The following is an 18980-nucleotide window of genomic DNA, read 5'->3' as shown; positions in this document are numbered from 1 at the left end:
TAACCAACCCAGTCAATGAGGAACTCATATGTAGCATCACAAATGAAAAACTATGTGCTTGGGTGAGTGGGTCTGTTTCTCCTCAGCTTTTAAATTAGCTGATTAATAATCAAGTATGAATGCTTTGGCAGGGCAAGAAAGACATGGAAGTGAACATGCAGTGTAGTTTTTTTTTTTTTTTGTTCTAATCAAGAAACCCAGCAATTTGTCAACCTTGTCAAGCAGCAAGAGACTTTATACAACATCCTTCCTCCAGCTTTTACAGCAGAAATGTGATCAGGCAAACCTCAGCCCCTCCAAACCTACACTTAGCATCCCCTTCCTCCTTTCATGACCAGTGTTACGTAGCACAGTTCCTGAGATTGGTAACAAACATGATGACAGGGGCCAGTTCAGGTACTTATTCTGCGTCGGCTTCATATACAGGCTGTCCCATATTGAGCTGTTCCTGTCACTCTGCCATATAGTCCCGCTTAAGTGCAGGCTTTGCTAATGGGGGGTGATTTTCTTGGAGGACAGACATCAATCACAAAGAGAAATGGAGGGGAGGATGGAAAGATTTCCTGGCAAAGGTGTTACACCAGTTAAATGGAACGCTTCCGGATGCCTCTGCACGCAAGTGTTTTATGGGCAGTTCTATGGAGAGTTTCTAATCATATTTATGGAGATATATTCCTTCCAGTAGCCAGAGCCTCAGAAGGGGGAGTTTGCATTGATTCAGAGCTGTTTTTACTCATTATGATGTTGTGCAAGGTGTCGACACATTTTTGTTCTAGCTGTAAAAGTGACCTTGGCCTGCATTTGTCAACCCTTGTAAGTTGCACTTAAGAAGAAAATCTAATGAATCGTCATCATCAGGCAACTTACTTCTGTTTATTACAGATTACCCAGCCTAAAAGACTCAGGCACTTACTTATTACTAAATCCTATTTAGATACTGTAGCAGCAGTCTCATACACACGTTATTGTTTGTGATCATGCTGAGCAATATTTATGTGGTACTTTTATTATCCTTGGAGCTGCACCGCTACCGCACTGGTAGAAACTCAATGCAGCAAGTATTATTAAAATAGGAATAACATCAAGGTAATATTTTCATAGAACACTAATAGGGGTTTACAAATAACAGTGAAATATGAGAACATTAGAGGAAATTGAAACAAGAAAACCAAACTGGGCCTGGAAAGTGCTTCTCTGAAGTGTGGCAAATCAGAGAAATCATATAATAGTATATTTAGTACCCCTCAAATATGTGCAATTATGTAATTAATAATCATAATAATAAAAAAGGTAGCGACTGGTTACCTGATTAGACTGATTAGAAAAAATATAAGGGATACAATTAAATCATAAAATCAGGGTTTTACCACTTTTGCTAACATTAGTCATCATGACTACAGCACATTTGTCAAACTAAAGTAAAATATTAGTGGAGCACTAGTTTTATGTTATAAGACATTTGATCTATAGTTTTTATTCTTTGCTTTCATGTAGGAGTCAAAGTGAGTAATTTTCCCATTTGTCTCAAGCTTCTAGCTCTTTGAGGATTTCATTTCATTATTCTTGATTTAGTCACAGCATCAATGATCAAATGTGAGAAATGTGGGGAAATCTTCAGATCTACTAAAAGGCAGAATTCACTTGTTTGGCCTGTGATGAAACAGCGACCCTGAAGCCCTTGATTAATGACAAAGACAATTGATGTTTTGTGTTACTTTTCCAGTTTGGACTGAAGTTAGTCTCATATTGCCTCTTTTTTGAGAATTTGCTCACATTTCCAGACAAGCAGTCAAGGAAAAGGAAAGTGCCCAAGAGAACATTGTCTAATATAAGTGTGTGTTCAGAAAAGCCATAGCAGGTCTAAAAACAGGAATGCGGAACAACATGCTGTGTATAAAGACGAATAATTCTGCATTTATATCTGTGTGGAATAGAATTATTCACCCCCATCAGTAGATGAATAAATGCAGCTATAGCGTTCCACTGTTGTGCATTAACCAGCACCACTGGAATAGTTTGGGATTAAGTGCCTTGCTGATGAGAACCTCAGCAGATGCTCTCAAGGGGATAAGGGAGCTCTCCCAACTTTCTTTGCTTGCTTGTATTCCCAGCTGATCCAGGTGTCTGTGTTTTTAGGGCCCTTTTAAATAACAGCCCCTTCGCCACCACAGTGCCTCAGCAGCATTATGCAGCAGATAAATTAATGATTTCAAGGCAAATGCTTGGAGCCGCTCTGCGTCTAAATATTAATGCCCAAACGCCTCTAAAGGTGATTAGCAGAGATACTTAGAATAGGTCATTAAATAATAAAGCAAGGTTGTGTACTGTATTCTGCTCACTGAACAGAATGCATAATGTGCTTTGTTCATAAATGAATACTAACCAGTGAATGTTAAAAAAGTCATCTGGTATGAGTAGAAATGTTTAAACTGCCTTTTCTCATCTCAAAGTTTTCCATCACTCTGTGTTGTTTTGAATGCATTATGGGCTGTAGGTCATCAACTCTCAAGGGCAGCTTTAGTGGAAAAATTGCAAATACATTACATGGTAATTTGAATATCTTGTGTTCAATGATCTGCTTTTTTTTTCTCTTCTTTCTTTTGTAGATGTGGATGAATGTGCAGCAGGAACAGCTGTGTGTCCCACGTTCAGGAAATGCATCAACACTTTTGGCAGCTACATCTGCAAGTGCTTCGAAGGGTTTGACCTGCAATATATCAATGGGAAATACCAATGCATAGGTACTGTCACACAGCCTCTACAGTGAGGCTTTTAAAAGCTAACTGAGATGTTTTGACTCAAAACAGTTATTTTTGATGACACAATTAAAAAACAAAGAATAAATAAAATCCAACACGAAGAGAAAATGGACATTCTGCTCCTGTTGTGAAAATAAAGCGCATCACCACTGTTGCAGGAACTGGGTGCTCTTGTGTCATGTTAGAAGCTCAGTAACACATCTCTTGAAATGTTTTTTTTTTTTTTCTCTCTTGCTTTTCATTCCACTGCAGCTGTACTAAGTGGTAAATTTTACATTAGATTTACTTTGAAAGCATATAATCTTACAAAATGGGATTAGTTGGTGGAGATGAAATCTTTAACAGTGTAACAGCGTAGCAGTTTAAATTAGCTTAAAAAAATTAAATAGAAAATAAACAACAACAAAACAACTACTTAATATATTATATACACTTTGTAAGGTGTCAGGAGTAGTTTTACTTTTGATATTTAAAGGAATTGGATTGGGACCAATATATAATTTGAATTACTGAATATATTTTATTGTATTTTATATATTGTAGTGTTAGTGCTTTTATATCATCAGAAGAGCTAGACATGTTTTTCCATTATAAGTGTATGTACTCAAAATATAACTAAAATCAAAATAGTTATATATGTTGAGTTGGACTGTCTATTAAATTAGGGCTAAGGGATAAAACCATTGATAGTAAAAACTAACATTACCAACGTGGAAACAATATTTCAAATTAAGGCAAATAATAGATTTGGACTGAAAATAAAATTCAACTATGTGCCATGTATTTGTGTGATTTAATGGAGCTGAAGAAGTAAATAAATAAAATGAGAAGAGGAAGCAAAAATACTCCAGAATTCTTCAGATATAATGAACTTGCACCAAAACAGCTGCAAAACTAATTCAAGCAGCTCATTCAGTTTTATGTCATTAAATTTTGTCCCATCAGCCCTTTCCAGTGATATGTGCCATATTTATGAATAGTCTTCCACACAAATTCAATTAATTTGAAACACCATGTCATATGGAGAACACACCATTTCAAATCTTTATTTATTCTTTTTTTTATTTAGAACAAACTTTGTAGAAAAACTACATTAAACAGAAAAACTGTTAAATGATGGCTGTTGCCCCTAAAGCTCTTCAGAGACCTCCCACTCTCTTTTACTCTTTCTGAGATTTTGCTCTGGGATACACAGAAGGATCCCTGTGATTCATGTGCATGCTTTCAGTGGATTTGACACAAGCTTTGAGTATTCCTTGGAGTTCACGTGAAGCCAACAGCCTTTGATATTCAACTTATGTTCATTTTACACTTGCACCCAGTATCTGAATGTTGTCATTCTTCCCATTATCTTTCAGATGTGGATGAGTGCGCCTTAGGTCAAAGCCACTGCAGCAGCTCTGCCACCTGCTACAACACACCGGGCTCATTCAAGTGCAAATGCAAAGACGGCTATAGGGGGATGGGCCATGACTGCAAACGTAAGTATTGACAACAAAACCTTGGCCCCCGATGTTCACTTTTTGCAAAGAGGGTTGAGGCCTCACTTTTTTTGTTTTCTTTGCCCATGTTTTTTTTTTTAAAAAGTACAAGAGCAAGGAAGAGGGAGGAATGGCCCTACAAGTAGACTGAAATTCCTTTCTTTGTAATGGCTACCATTCCTTACTTAAATCAGCCTTCACCCTTATCACGGACGCCCTGAGTGAACCTTGACTCCAGTTTTGACATCAGCCAAAAAAGAGGAAAGTGAAATATTTTATTCCCTGGCAGTTTGTCTCATTCTGCTTGCATTTCGTTAGTCTGTGTGTCTGCAGTTTTTCACAATGCCTCAGTAGATAAAAAGTCATTTATTCTCTTGAGTTATTTAATCATTTCACAGACACAACTAACAGTCCTTAAAGCAGAGAGGATAGCTCCTGGCATCCAATGCTGAAAATACTTCACCCTGTCAATTGACCAAAGAGTGTAGGACACAAGTGCTCCGGGAGTCCAGCTGCAACATCCTACTTGTGTATCACATATCAAAGTTGCCTGCAATCTGAGAGGGCATTATCTGAGTTCAAAACCTACTGCCTTTGTGCACTCTCATTCCTCATTCATGAAACCCTTATGAACCTGTCACCACAGCCAAAAATACCATCCACCAAACCCCCAATTTCTGGCATAAAGAATGTGTGGAGGAACAAAGGAAAAGGAGGTGACTTTATCGTCATCAGAATAGCAAGGGTTCTCTCCGGAGCAGAGCAGCCCACAAACACAGACATCATTCCACACAGCAGCATTCATCTGATGCTGTGAAGCCTGTGGCTATGAGCACACAAAGAATTGCTAATCAAGACAATTATGAAAAAAAAGAGACTTTTTTAGGAAACCATTATCAATTTTGCAAAAGTAGATATTCATCTGCTCCTGGGGTGCCTCCGCAGTTTTAGATTTTGAAAGCACTTACCATGCGACCATTAACTATTCCCTCTGTCTATTTCAACAGTCACATTAAAAAAAAGAAAAAGAGTAAAGTTTTGCCTCCATAAGATCAAATGTGAACTCTCAGCATACTGATTTTATGGGTTGCCTTTGAAAGTATAAACTTTCACATCTGTAATATTTAGGATGCTAACATTTAGTTAATAGATATCAGGAGAAGCCTTGGTAGATGAAAGAAATCCTCTGCTGCAAAAGTCAGGCTAATAATTGCAGTTAGTGTCCAATTCACTGCCTCATTAACTCCTAAGTGCTCATATTTCATTGCTCCATCTGCATTCTCTTATTATTTCAGCCATTCCTAAGGTGGCTATCGAGCCCCCAAGACCAGGAAAACAGCTGCCAAGTTATCACAACCACATCCCTGACTTGGATCAGAGGAGGACCACCACCACTACAACCACCACCCACCGCCCACCAGTGACTCCGAAAAGAACCTTCCATTTTATCCCCAAATCAATAACCACCACAACACCGACAACAGCCAAAACTGTGACCAAGGCACCTCTGCCTCCAAAGAGGGTCACCCCACCTCTACTCAAGCCATCAGTTCCTACCTGGAAGCCCTTCATCCCAAACAGGAAACCCCCAGTGTCAACGCGCAAGCCCTACAGCCCTCCAAGACCAGCAGTTCCCACCAGACAAGCCCTAGTGCCACCACCAATCACTCCGGTAGACAACACCATCCAGAAGGAGGTCACCAAGCAGAGAGGGGACGTCCACAGTAAGAACTACATTTTGATGATTTTAGGTGTTTTATCTCTACATACCTAATAGCATTCTTGCAAAAGTGGAAAAAGAAACTGCTTTAAAGAGCGTTCCAAATTCTAGAGTATCTAAAATGAAAGTTTTGCCAACACACAAAACAAAGCTTTCCTACAGCCAAGTGAAGTCACACATCCATTCTCATTGGTATTAGGTGTTTAACCTTTCCCTGAGGGTAAGATCTGCCTCTTTAGCTTTTTCCCTGAAAGCAGATGCTGATGTTTCAAATTAAGATTTATGGTGATTGTGAACCATAAGAGTTAAGTTTTGGGACATCCTAAAACACGATAATCAAAACTAATTTACATTGCACAAAAAATATATTCCAGTTAAAATTGTCAGAAAACACAATAGTGAAATGATGGAGCATCAGCAAATCCTAATTTCTGTGATTTCATGTTTGGTGGTCTGCGATGTCCATGCAACTTTCTGGGGAATAAGAAATTATATTTACCTCACAGGTGACAGATCCTTTTTGTAATAATACACATGAATGTGTGGCAGTAACTTATCACACTTTGCTTATGGCACATGGCAGATTTAAACTGTAAAAATCTGGCAGAGAAAATTCAGATAGAATTTTTTCGAAGGTGAACTGCCAATGATTGAAACCAAATGTACAGACTAGATATCCAACTCCACACAGGGCTCCCACTGTGATAGTACCTGTCTTTTATGTGAGAATTCAAGGTGAATATGTAAATCCTCAAATTAAAGTAGACATACAGATTGTTGGGAAATAATACCCCCTTTTTTTAAGGATGATGACACATTTTTCACACTTATTATATACTGTTTATATTTTATAATTGTAAAAAAATATCTTCCTCTCAGGGTAACTATGTCTTTGGCTGTAGTTAGAAATACTAAATGGTGCAGCCAAACTGCTGTTTGATCCCCATTGTCACACAGTGCTCCCTGCCAAGCATGGATTTTTGAAACAAACTGTGTTCGAAATTCCTCATTAGTCTTTGTTTTAGTAGGACTTTCTTGATCAAAACCTAATAGCATAACTGAATTACAAACTAAGACACTGTTTCTTTTGGCTTTAACAGAGATGATAATTTGCCACAATCATCTTTTGTACCTTTTAATGAGATAATCCTACGATTATATACTATTATTGTTCTGGCTTGCAACAAATACAATAAAAAGTGTGATGTGAAATCTAGACACATGAAGAATCTGCATTGCTGGCCAGGTTGAACTCATTGAACTTAATGTAAAAACCTGCAAAAGGGCAAAAGACATTATTCCTTATACACAAGTATAAAAAACTGTAAAAATTCCGGTGCCCATCTGTCCCGTGAAATTCCTTAGCCTCTAGAAATTGAACAATGCATTTGTGAGATATTTTTAAAGATTTATGGTGATTGATGCCATCTTTTTTGCTTCAGTTGTTTGTAGATCTGCTTGGAATTACTCAAGGAGTAGTTCCAGTGCATTTTCATTTTGTACGGAAAAAAACAGCTGAGTGAGAATTCAGAAGATGGATGTCCAGATGCCCCAACTGTAAATTACCCAAAACATCCTTGTCTGCACAACAAAAGTCTGTTTTCATCAAAACTCAACATTAAGCTGCTTGAACACATAAATGTTTCTTGGAACTACGAAAGCACACCACAAGAGGTGTGACACTGTGATTCCTAATCACCTAGCCAGATGGCATCACATAATTGGAAAAAGGAAAGAGGAGAGAACATTTCAGTAACAGCTGTCTGCACTGCTTGAAGGAGACGTCAATCAAATAGCCACAGCAAAGCAGTTCTCCAAATCAGAGCATCCTGAAGATGGTTTGAATAAGATGAGGGAGGGAAGGAGGAGAGACACTGCAGAGTGATTATTCAAATAATTACACAGAAATAGGAATAATTTCAATTAGAGCCTCAGAGAAGGAAGGAACACCTTAACTGTGCCTCAAGCGCAGGTGTGTGCTGTGTTAAGAGCAATATTCAGAACTTTGTAGTTTCCTTTCAATTCACATCCATTAGCATAACTATTCCTAAGCCAAGACTGGCTGTGTAATACATTTGCGGGCTTTGATAGTGCATTACATATATATAGGAAAAAGTTGTATTGCCAAACTTTTATTTTAAGTTCGAGAAATTATCACTATTTTGGAAAAAAATTATTTCTTCTTCATGAGCAGTTTGTGAAATATGAATTTATAGCCAGCAGGTGAGCAGTTCAGCAAACAATAAAGCAAAACAAATTATGGTAGCCTGATGTTAAAAAAACATCAGCACAAATAGATAAATAGCACCATGTGTTTCATCCAATAAGGGCTCAGACCTAAAGAGCCACATAGCAATGGCGTGCAGTGACTTTTGACCCACCACAACCGTTGCATAAACAGCTTGACTGCTAACGACAAACTAACAAGACAACCCCCTATTCCCATTGCCAGAATAATCGTTCGCTCACATATCTCTATTCTCTCTCACATTCTCCCTCTCTCTCCTGCTGTGTAAACAACCTATGCACTGATCTGCACCCGACAGGTGCCCTTATGAAAAATTCTCCTAATCACTGCAGCACTTGCACAGATATGGCATATAGGTGTCAAGTTTAGTTTTCACAAACATCTCCATGTATGTTAAATGTAAAAATCATCATCTCCACACAGTAGCAGGAAGTCAAGGACAGCTTCCCTATAATGCATTTTGGTTGGCACTAATCACAAAATTCACACCAACCTGCAAATTTTCTCTCAGGGAAGTGATCCTTTATGACGCAGAGCATTGTTGCCGGCATTAGGATAAGGTCATTTACAGTACATAAAGTTGTTTGTCGGTTGTTTGTCCATACTCACCGTTGCATATATGAGAATACACTGTTTGGTTACATTAATGCTCAAAAGCTCGTTGTTTAGGTTAAAGTAGTAAACCTTCAATAACATTGCTAGATTATTAAACAATCGCAAGAAATCAGTTAAAAGAAATAATTTTTGTAAGGCTGATCTCTATCAGCTGCTTCAACTCTAAGCTAAGCTCTAGCTCTATCAACGTACTTGTGTAGCTCTCTCTCTCAAAAAAAAAAAAAAAAAAAAACCCAAAACAAAACAGATAAAAGGTACTTCCCAATACCTGTCTTTAAGGACTATATGCTTTTTCCTAAGACAAATAAAACCCTTTCAATGTCATCTAGACTGAATAGAAAATTTTTTAATGTGCATACTTTAGACCCAAAACAAGGTTCCATAAAAGATGGCCTTTTGAGTAAAGAAACCTTTCATCCAGTGAGTAATATGAGTAGGATAACTCCATACCCTGTGAATAAAAGATATTATTATATTAAATATTATTATATATTAAATTGAAATGTGCTCTTTAAATATAGAATAGCAGCTATACTGTTTATTTCCAAACATGAAAAAATTATTCTGATTGTGGCTATAGTCGTACATAGGAAATAATAATAATTGGATGAAACAGACTACAAAGGAAAGTGGAGTGGCCAGTGTGTTAACCTTCAGTATTAAGTGTTACAACATAGTTGAACAAACTCACACCCCTCAAATTACAAACCAAAATCAAGTCGTATGAAGCTTTGTGTTTGATGTGCTGAGATTTAAAGATCTGGGAGATATCTTTAAAATTCTACCAATACCTCAACACTATCAATACAAATCCTTTCAAGGGTTTGAAACATTTTGTCTTTTCAGACAGAATGCTGTACTATATTTCGGATGATTGACTAACCTTGCTGTGAAAGATTTTCATTTGAAAATCTTTCAAAGGAAAATTCGCATGAAAACTGTTGACAGTGCTACAGAGCATACAAACACACTAGGACACTGTTTGTGGGAGCATGAATGATTTTTCAAAGCTAAACTTTCAATTATTTATTTTGGTCAGATTTATCTGTTTATTTGTAGTGTTTTTACTTCATTTCTTTAGATGCAGTCAGTGAGATACACCTGCAAATAATTATCAACCAGCTCTAGTTTATATTTTCAAAATCCTCTGGATGGGTGGTGGGGGCTTAAGTATACTATCAAGTTCCATCCATCCATCTTCTACTGCTGTTCTGTTTCTGGGTCGCAGTGGGTGCTGAAGCCAATCCCAGCCAACACTCCGGGTGAGGGGCAGGGTGTACACAGGACTTATTATCAAGATGTGATAGACAATCATGGCTTCTTTTTACTGCTAGTCATGTAGTTCAAATGACCTGTCCCTTAATTAGCATATCACCGTTTTGTGTTATTTTGCTTATTTGTTTTTTGTTTTTTTTTTTCCTTTCTTTCTTTTCTTTTTTTCTTCTTTTTTTTTCGGTTTTTAAATATCCGCTGTACAACCAGATGCAAAACTTCTCAGGGAATTTCCTTAAAAGCACAGACACACACAAACACAGATGCTCAGAGAGCTATGTGTTTGGCATTGCTGGAGAGCCTGGCGATACAGTGACCTCCTTGCATTCAGATTCCAATGACTAACAGACTACATCAGCAGTCTGCTAGGCGGTGTGACCCATGGGGTTGGGCCTTTTTGGTGGTGTGGTTGATGGTGGGGGCCGCATGCCTGGGGCTTTGGGAGACTGGCAGTGCGAGTGCAGGTTACAGCACAAATATAGCATATGGGTGAGAATCTGTTTGAGATTGCTGGGAATAGTGTTGATGCTCATGAATTGTCTCATTACATAAAAATCTTCTGGTTTGTCAAATCTGCAAAATCAGTCTATCTGTCTATTTGTATTTTGCATCCACTGACACAGACACTTTTAATGAACAAAAATGAAAGCAGCAATAACTTATAATAAATGTTAAGTGTAGAATTTAATTGTGTCATTGCTGCAACAAATTTGTCCCTGTAAATGAATCGCTTTTCTGTGCTTCACTTCTCAGCTGACCTTTCGTAGGACAGCTTGGCTTATTGTATTTTGGGCAGCATGACCCCATTAGAAAGGAAAGAAGCAATTTCAGCACTGGTTGTGTCCTAAATTGTGTGTGTGTGTGTGTGTGTGTGTATGCTGTCTGTAGCTCCAGGTTTTATACCACCAACATTTACGCAGGAGTTGAATCAGTTAAGCTGTTGACCTTTCTCCTGTTACAATTCACAATTGCCCTCCCGAGTTCCTTGTGGTGCATAACCAGACTTTAATCCATGACATTGATGGGTCCTTGCATAATAGCCACAAACAGAGATGCCACTGAGTAAATGTAATAACTTTGCTAATCCTTTATCTAAACCTACCTTTACCTCTCTCCTCAGTCCCTCGCAACCACGGACATAACAACGTTCTTGGCATCGATTTTGACATTGAGCTTGGCAACACTGCAGATGAGGCCAAAGATGACCCAGGTAAACGCAACAAACACATTTTTGTGAAAACAGTCAGGGGCAACCCGGCTCGTCGCGGCACATAGAGCTTAAATGATGACAGAAGAGAAAGAAGAAGAAAAATTAAACTGACAACCAATTCCTGCAGTGTTGCTGAAGGCTCTGAAGGCCTGATAGTGGCCACATGTGTTTTGATTGGCCGTTCACCAGGAGATGACACATGACAATCAGCCATAACGGTTTAAATAATGGCTCACATCCCAAGACATTCTTCTCTTTTCACTTTATGCTTGCGTGACTGCTTCAATGATTAATTGAACATTTGAAAGCAAATCATTGCTCTGCTCATAAGACCCACAGCGCCTGACATAGAATTCCGACAAGAACAATGAGAAAACAAATTTTGTGAAGAGACATTTTGTCCATCATTTGCATTATTTGATTTATTGATGTTAATAGAAATACAGATTAATGCCCATTGTCTTACTTTATTTTGGTTTTCAACGTATGATTTGCTATGCAGTGAGAAGAGTGTTTTAATTGGCTCAGAGGTCACGTGAGAAATGTTTTGTTTTTTTGGTAACACCACTTCAGGGACAAAATGATGAATGTTCTTATCTTCCAACCAATTTGTACGACAGTATACAGATAATACAGTCACTCTGTTAATGCTGTTGTCTTGGAAACATCAAAAAGAAGGAAATCACCAGTCATTGAGTATTATGACCATTTTCTCTCAGTGTAATTCAGCACATTCAGTCATATGCACATACACACCGAAATTACCAATTCCACTGTTACAAATATTTGTTGTTTTTCAAATGAATGTGTTTCTACTTGTGATTTATGTGGCTTCATACTCATTAGATGTTTTTTTTTTCCCCACAATTTATCGCTTCCCCTCAGAGATTACAACAGGACAAATGTTGACACTTTTATTCTCTCACCAGCTTGTTCACCACAAGGACTTTCAACAGTCATCTTGCGCTCTGTGAAGTTCGCAGCTCACATGAGCTCTTGTGAAGAATTATGGGGATCAGACTGAAGTCTTTCTTACATGTGTGTCCCTCCATTTCTCTGAAAAGTGTGCTTTCTTCTCCTCAGAGTCAGGGTATCTGAGCTGCTCTTTTGATGACGGCCTTTGTGGCTGGATCAGGGACAAAGACGGAGACCTGCACTGGGAGACAACGCCTGATCCTTCAGGTAGTTGAAGGCTCCTGGGCCAGCTTCTCTCACTCACATGCTCAAAAAAAAAAAAAAAAAAAAAAAAAAGGGAAAATTGTTTATTTTATAGTCAGTAAATGGAAGTGAGATTATCACACACACAAGGTCAAACAGTTTACGGAGCTCAGTTTTGTTCTGCTCAATTACAGGTCAAGATGAAAATTACTTGAGAGAAATTGTTTCTGCTCTGCAGATTAAAGCACTGCTCTACAAAGTGATGCAAATGAGAAGTGGATTAAACCACCTGTCACCGATACCTGTGGCTTACATTACATGGGAACACAACACTGTTTTTGTTTGGGTTCAGTCAATGAGAAGCTGTGGTGAATTATGTTGAGTGGACTCAGAGGAGTGTAAGTGGGGGTGGTGTAAAGACTAAACAATGCAGCGTACTGGCACTGTTTAAGCGACACTAACTACATGTGGATTCCATGCCAACTGGCTTAGTCTGTACTGCTAGAAGCAAGTTTCCAGACATTCAGTTGAGGCCTCATCTCAGCCAAGTTTCTGCTCACTCATTAGTGCAAATAACGATTTGCCCAGACTTGGAAAATTGTTTGCAGTAAATCATGAGTTAAACCCTGACCAAGACTAATTCTGCATAAGGCATCCTTTCAGTTTGCAGGAGACCGGGGTTAATGTTTTTAATGTTTTTTAAGAGCATTTTAATAATGTCTCGTTTATATGTGTGTCAGTCCTTATCGACATCTTGAGGGTATTTTGAAACATCTAACTATTGTCAATTTAAATTCTTCTAATGGACAGCCAAAGGGAAACACAAACAGCTCTTAAGAATTGGCACAGATTTGGAGGCACCTCATAATTTATGCAGTAAACGTCTGTGGCCTCCCTTATTGGACTCCCTGTGGTTAAAACCAGCATACACAGATCCACTCCATAATCAAAATGCATCAACATTATTACCCGGAAGCGCTTTAACTTTAAATTTTTAAAACTGCATAATATCAATGACAAATGCATGAATTCATTTCAATAAAAAGCCACAGGCATCCAGCTATATTTTGAATTGAAACATAAGTGGGTCAAGTTCGTTTCAATCGTCTATTTTTTATTGCATCACTTCTAGTGATTATACAGTTTATTGGAACCTGTGTCATTTAACACCCCACAAAAACCTCACATACAATACATTTTTAAAGATCACTGCACCTAATCTACCTGGATAGCAGTAGTTTTGTTTTGTTTTTTTTGCCACCCAAAAAGATCAAACTATTAGTAAGAAATCACAACTTAGGGTGAAATTCACACAGAACACAGCCTTCTGGAAAAATGTTGGTTCAGGACAATCCATTGACATTGCTGTTGGCCGCTTCCAGTGTTTACAGCAACCACTCGGTAAAGTCAGTGGATTATCCTGATTATTCTGTCATAACAAATGAGAGTTGATATTACAAATGAGCTTTTCCCTATTGTGAACTAACTCTTTAACAATTGAGCCTAATTATAAATAGATGGACAGAGAGAGAGAGAGAGATGGTAGATAATGACAAATTTATTTCACAAAAATGTTGTTCATGAGCTTGCCTTGAATTACATTGTATTCTCACTTCAAAATTGTATTTATAGGTTGTAAAAATCCATGTGTTGGTTTGCCTGTATGACTCAGACTTAATAGTCTCACATGTTTAAAGTCCATCCAAATCCCTGAATAAGACTGTAGCAGCTAAAATGGAGGGAGGGATTTGTGCGTACTAAATGGCTTACAGGTTAAAGAAGTATGGAACATGGCTCCGCTACTTAAATTTGTCCTCATACTCTGTCTGTGGCTGGAACCCCCAGGTGGACGGTACCTTACTATTCCTGAGATAGGAAACAAGAGGAGTGGTCGAGGGGCTCGGCTCGTCCTCCCGCTCACCCCTCCCTGGAACGATGGCAACCTGTGCCTGTCATTCCGCCACAAACTGGCAGGCCACCACGTGGGCATGCTGCAAGTGTTTGTGAAGAAAGGAAAGCAGTACAGTCCGGCAGTCTGGGGCCGGACAGGTGGAAATGGCTGGAGACACACCCAAATCACATTATGGGGCACAGGCCTTGAAAGCGTAAGTACAATACAATAAACTCGCCATAAAGTTTCAACCATGCAACAACTATTGAATTTTAATTTCTGCAGACATTTTTGACAGTAGAGATGAGAAATGTTTGTATTCATGATAAAAAAATAAAACAGAGCATCTCAAAAGAATAGATCTGATAAAGTTGAAGGAAGATGTCGACTTTGAAAGGGAATACAGCTAGTTTTCTTTTACCATGAAGTAGCATATATGCTACTTTTTCCTCTATGGCACTACCGCAGTGTGATGTCATTCACTAGGTGATCCTGAAGGGGGAGCGAGGGCGAGGCAGGAGCGGAGAGATGGCCGTCGACGACATCACCCTGAGGAAAGGCTCCTGCACAGAGGAGCACAATCTGAGGAGACTCTAACTCAAAGATGAGAAAAAAAAAAGGCAGAAAGAAAATGAGGGGAACATCTTTGCAAAGAGAACTGACTCCGTTGTGACGCCCCCTCACTGTGCCTGGGCTCTCACAGATCTCTAGCCAAATCTAGACCCTCACCCCCCCAACCCCAAGGAATCCTGTGAACAATATTTGAAAAATACTCTCTTCTCATCCTCCCTCTCACTCCATCACCTTGTTACTCTGAAACCTGCATGTATCTGCTTACCATGGAAATTTCCTCCACCTAACACAGCCGTGGCAGCCTTCCAGCCAGACACTGGCTTCATTTATTCTTGGAGAGAGGATCATTCCCTCACTTAGAATCCTGCTTTTTTCCTACATCGATCCTTTAAAAGACAAGCCATTGCTTTTTATTTGCTTGATACAAAAATGTGCGGCAAGGGGTGCATTTTGTTATTGTTTAAATCATTGAAATGCCAGAGGTGGTATACATTTCTTTGAAGTTATAAAAGATAAATTGTCATCATTTGGTGCTAATCTGGATTACAGAGTCAGAGCCAGTTTAGGCAAAATTTTGTTGGTCCATTTTGATCTTTTGGTATTGCTACTGTTCTATAGCAGTTTTGACTGAAACAGTTCTTTTCTTTTGTTGTCACAGTATTTCAAAATGTCATTTTAGCAGAGGAGAGTTTGAATGATGAGCACTTTTGTCTGCCAGAATCTTTTATTGATGCCTCCTAAAGTTGTTTCAACACTCTGCCGTCATGTTTTTCCGATACTTGAAATATGTCAAACAGCATCAGTGTTCAATTTGCGACACTTGCAAATCAGCAGTTACTCGATTATACAGTATGTGCTTTGTTTTATTAAGTGCAGTTTGTTATAAAGACAACAACACCAACAACTTTATAGGCTTCCACAAATTGTATTATTGTAAATGTAATTGTCTGTACATACTCAGAATCCATGATCCCATTCATTGTGTGGGTTATACGTTTTGCTAATAGACACATGAAAATCAATTGGATTTCAAAATGGTTAGTATTTCAACTTTGATTAAAGGACATTTATGCAGATTGAAACCTTGTGTAGTGCAAGGCAGTGTTAAAAGTGCACAAAGTGTGTATGTTCATGTGTTATGGTATAATCCTGTTTTTAACTTGCAAAGCACATATTTGCATATTGTATGCTATAATAATGAAGGGCATTGGCTGAATATAGAGGTTATCTGTATACATAGGTGCATTCACCAAATTCAGATTTATCCAGACCAGTATGTAAATAAAGTACATTTGACTCACCTGTAATGAAACAAATCATGTCCTTTTTTCTGATGCTTGTAGCCAGAAAATTATATTGTACTTCCCTGTTGAATTTTGACAATGGGGGGGGGGGTGCTGTTGAATCCGGCCAACAACTGAATCGAAATCAACTCGACTTAGATTTGTGTAAGAAGACGTTTCGTCTCTTATCCAAGGGGCTTCATTAGTTCCCAACCCATTGGTTTGACTGATGACTAGGCTAATGATAGGCTAACGATATGACTATGACCTGGATGAATGAGACTATACGCAATGTTTTGACATGTATTTCCTCATATTTACAGGGACAATCATCTCAACAACATCCACAGATGCCTAAAAACATGCTAATGAATCAAGAATCAAGCCCAGGAGGAAAAGGAAGGCATTTAAGCCCCGTCCTCACCGGACGGGAAAACAATCAGTATCTCTCCATTGATTTTGTATTGTGTGAAGGTGTCTCTTGTCACTCTCCATGTGCCAGCAATCACAAACAAATGCCCAAAAGCTGCTGTGTGATAGGGTGATCTGCTAACAGGATAAAGAACCCTGATCTAAGTTTTTAGAACAGAAAAAATTAGCCTTTAAGACGAGAGAAGTGGATACAGGCAGTAAGATGAAGGCTAACTGTAGCAGCTGAAGCTAACCAGGGCTAACGTACATCCACCAACTACGTTTTAACCCCATAAAGTGGGGCAGATGTGAAACAGTTCACTTTAAAATGATGATGTAGCCTAACTTTTTATCACTATTAGGTTAAATGATGATATTCCTGGGGGACTCCATCGGGTAGTTGTAAATGTTGATGTATGTCACCTCCGGCCATTCAGTGGGATCATTTCTCCATAAAAATTAAGGCAAACAGAAGGGACATCGACATTGCGTTGCATTCATTCTTTCTCTGGTACAGCTAGCGTGTTAAAATACTAATATGACATGTTGAAATAATGTTTTAAGCTAACTAATGGACAGTGTTTTTTAAATTGTGCCGCTGATTGTTTTCCCCTCCGGTGGGTGTGGCTTTTGGAGTATGACATTGCTTTCTGTCTCTATCTAATGTTACCTATTCTGATTTCATTACACTCACCAAGCACTTGATTAGAAAATGCCTGCTTATTGATGCAGTTTATACAATTGGCCAGTCATGTGGCAGCAGTGCAATGCATGAGCGCACATACAGGCCAGTAGCTTCACTTAATGTTCACATCAAACATGAGAATGAGCCAAAAAATTGCGGCTTCAAGGACCTTCGTGGTGCTATTTGTTTAATTATTTGTGAAACACAGTCTGTGTACAGTGTTTTTTGTTTGTTTGTTTGTTTTGTTTTTCAGAATGGTGCCAATTAATATTGATTTATACTGAGGTGCACAGACGGTAGGGTCACATTTTGGTACGAGCATGAATCAATGTCCAACCTGCCTTGTTTCAACATTCCAGGTTTTTGCTGGTGGGGCGTACATGTCGGAAATGTTGTCTTGGTACACTTTGGGCCACAGCTTATATGAGTGTTATTACTGAACACCTGTACTCCTCTAAGGCCACAATTGACCATCTTGTAATGGGTACTTCTAACACAGTAATGCATCTTGTCATAAAACAAAAGCAGATTTCATCAACATGGCAATGAGTTCAATCAGCATCAATGGCCTAGCCAGTCACTAGATGTAAATCTGGTAAATAACCTTTAGGATGAAGTAGAGCAATAGATTTTTTAGAATTAATGTGCAGCTGACAGCTGTGTGGTGTTCCTAATAAAGTACCTGAGAGTGTATGCGCAAAGAAAAATTGAAACAATGTCTGAAAAGGGTGAGTGTGTTCACAATGTTAGTAAGTTCCAAGGAGGTGCATGATGGATTTAGGAGAGATTCAAGCAACACAAGGAATTGTTTTTGTGGAGTGCGGCGTGCCACATAGCTGTGGTGGCTCTCTGGGCTTTGTACTTCATACACCTCCACACACAGGGTGGTGGGTATGGTGATGGTCTCAATCATATTTAGGGAATGCCCACTTGGATGTATGGTCTAACTTGTACAGCATCCTTCACTCCACCAGCCCCTACCAGCACCACCTGTTTCCCTTCCCCTGTCCATCCTTCCACACCTTCTCTGTTCTTTATTCCCTCCTGTGTTCACTGAGGTATAGCACTGGCCTCCCTGTACAGGCCAATGAAAGCTAGACTGGTTTCTCTTTGATGTCACATTTCCTGCATATTTTATATTTTTCAGAGATATTTAAAAATAAATTTTCTATTCATACTTCAGTCATGTGTCTGACTGGCAGTGTACCTGGAAAAAGGTGAGTAATCCAAAAATACACAGTAACTTAGTTGCAGCTATTAATTAAACCATGTGAATGAGAGCAAGCAACAACAAACATTTAAGGTTAATCAACCTGTCATATTTACTACTTCAAATAAAAACACAGTCTTATTCTGCTTTCTATAGTAACACAAAAGTAAAGAACCATAGATGTACAATAAACCAACAAGTAACTTGTCACCTTTTACATTTTCTTTCCTCTGGATACTACAGCAGTGAATTAAACTTTCACAAAGAATACAGCAACATTACCACTGTGAATGCATCTCATCAGTATTCACACACAGAGTAAATTAATGAAATTTGTGTTTGCTCAAATAAGCTCTGGAGTGTGCTATTGGATGAGTCTCCACACAAAGCCGCCTCCAAAGTCCTGCCACTGACCTGTGATGATATACGAAAAATAAAATCTTAATTTTGCCTCCAGGCAGCTT

General features: G+C 38.7%; 1 protein-coding gene across 9 annotated transcripts in view; it reads left to right on the top strand.

The window, feature by feature from the left end:
- npnta (nephronectin a) overlaps nucleotides 1–16227 on the top strand; it is a 42350-nt gene extending 26123 nt beyond the window's left edge. For all 9 annotated transcript variants that reach the window (XM_029497291.1, XM_029497284.1, XM_029497271.1 and 6 more), the window contains 7 exons: nucleotides 2607–2741; nucleotides 4118–4240; nucleotides 5536–5964; nucleotides 11216–11305; nucleotides 12389–12487; nucleotides 14309–14568; nucleotides 14841–16227. In XM_029497291.1, the coding sequence (XP_029353151.1) occupies nucleotides 2607–2741; nucleotides 4118–4240; nucleotides 5536–5964; nucleotides 11216–11305; nucleotides 12389–12487; nucleotides 14309–14568; nucleotides 14841–14951 (1247 nt within the window). In that variant the 3' untranslated portion in view covers nucleotides 14952–16227. The remainder of the gene's footprint in view (nucleotides 1–2606; nucleotides 2742–4117; nucleotides 4241–5535; nucleotides 5965–11215; nucleotides 11306–12388; nucleotides 12488–14308; nucleotides 14569–14840) is intronic.
- Nucleotides 16228–18980: the final 2753 nt, after the last annotated feature.

This window comes from Echeneis naucrates, chromosome 1 (assembly GCF_900963305.1).
Source record: "Echeneis naucrates chromosome 1, fEcheNa1.1, whole genome shotgun sequence".
NCBI lineage: Eukaryota > Metazoa > Chordata > Actinopteri > Carangiformes > Echeneidae > Echeneis > Echeneis naucrates.
The sequence above is the reverse complement of the archived record's forward strand: the minus strand, read 5'-3'. Positions and strand labels throughout refer to the sequence as shown.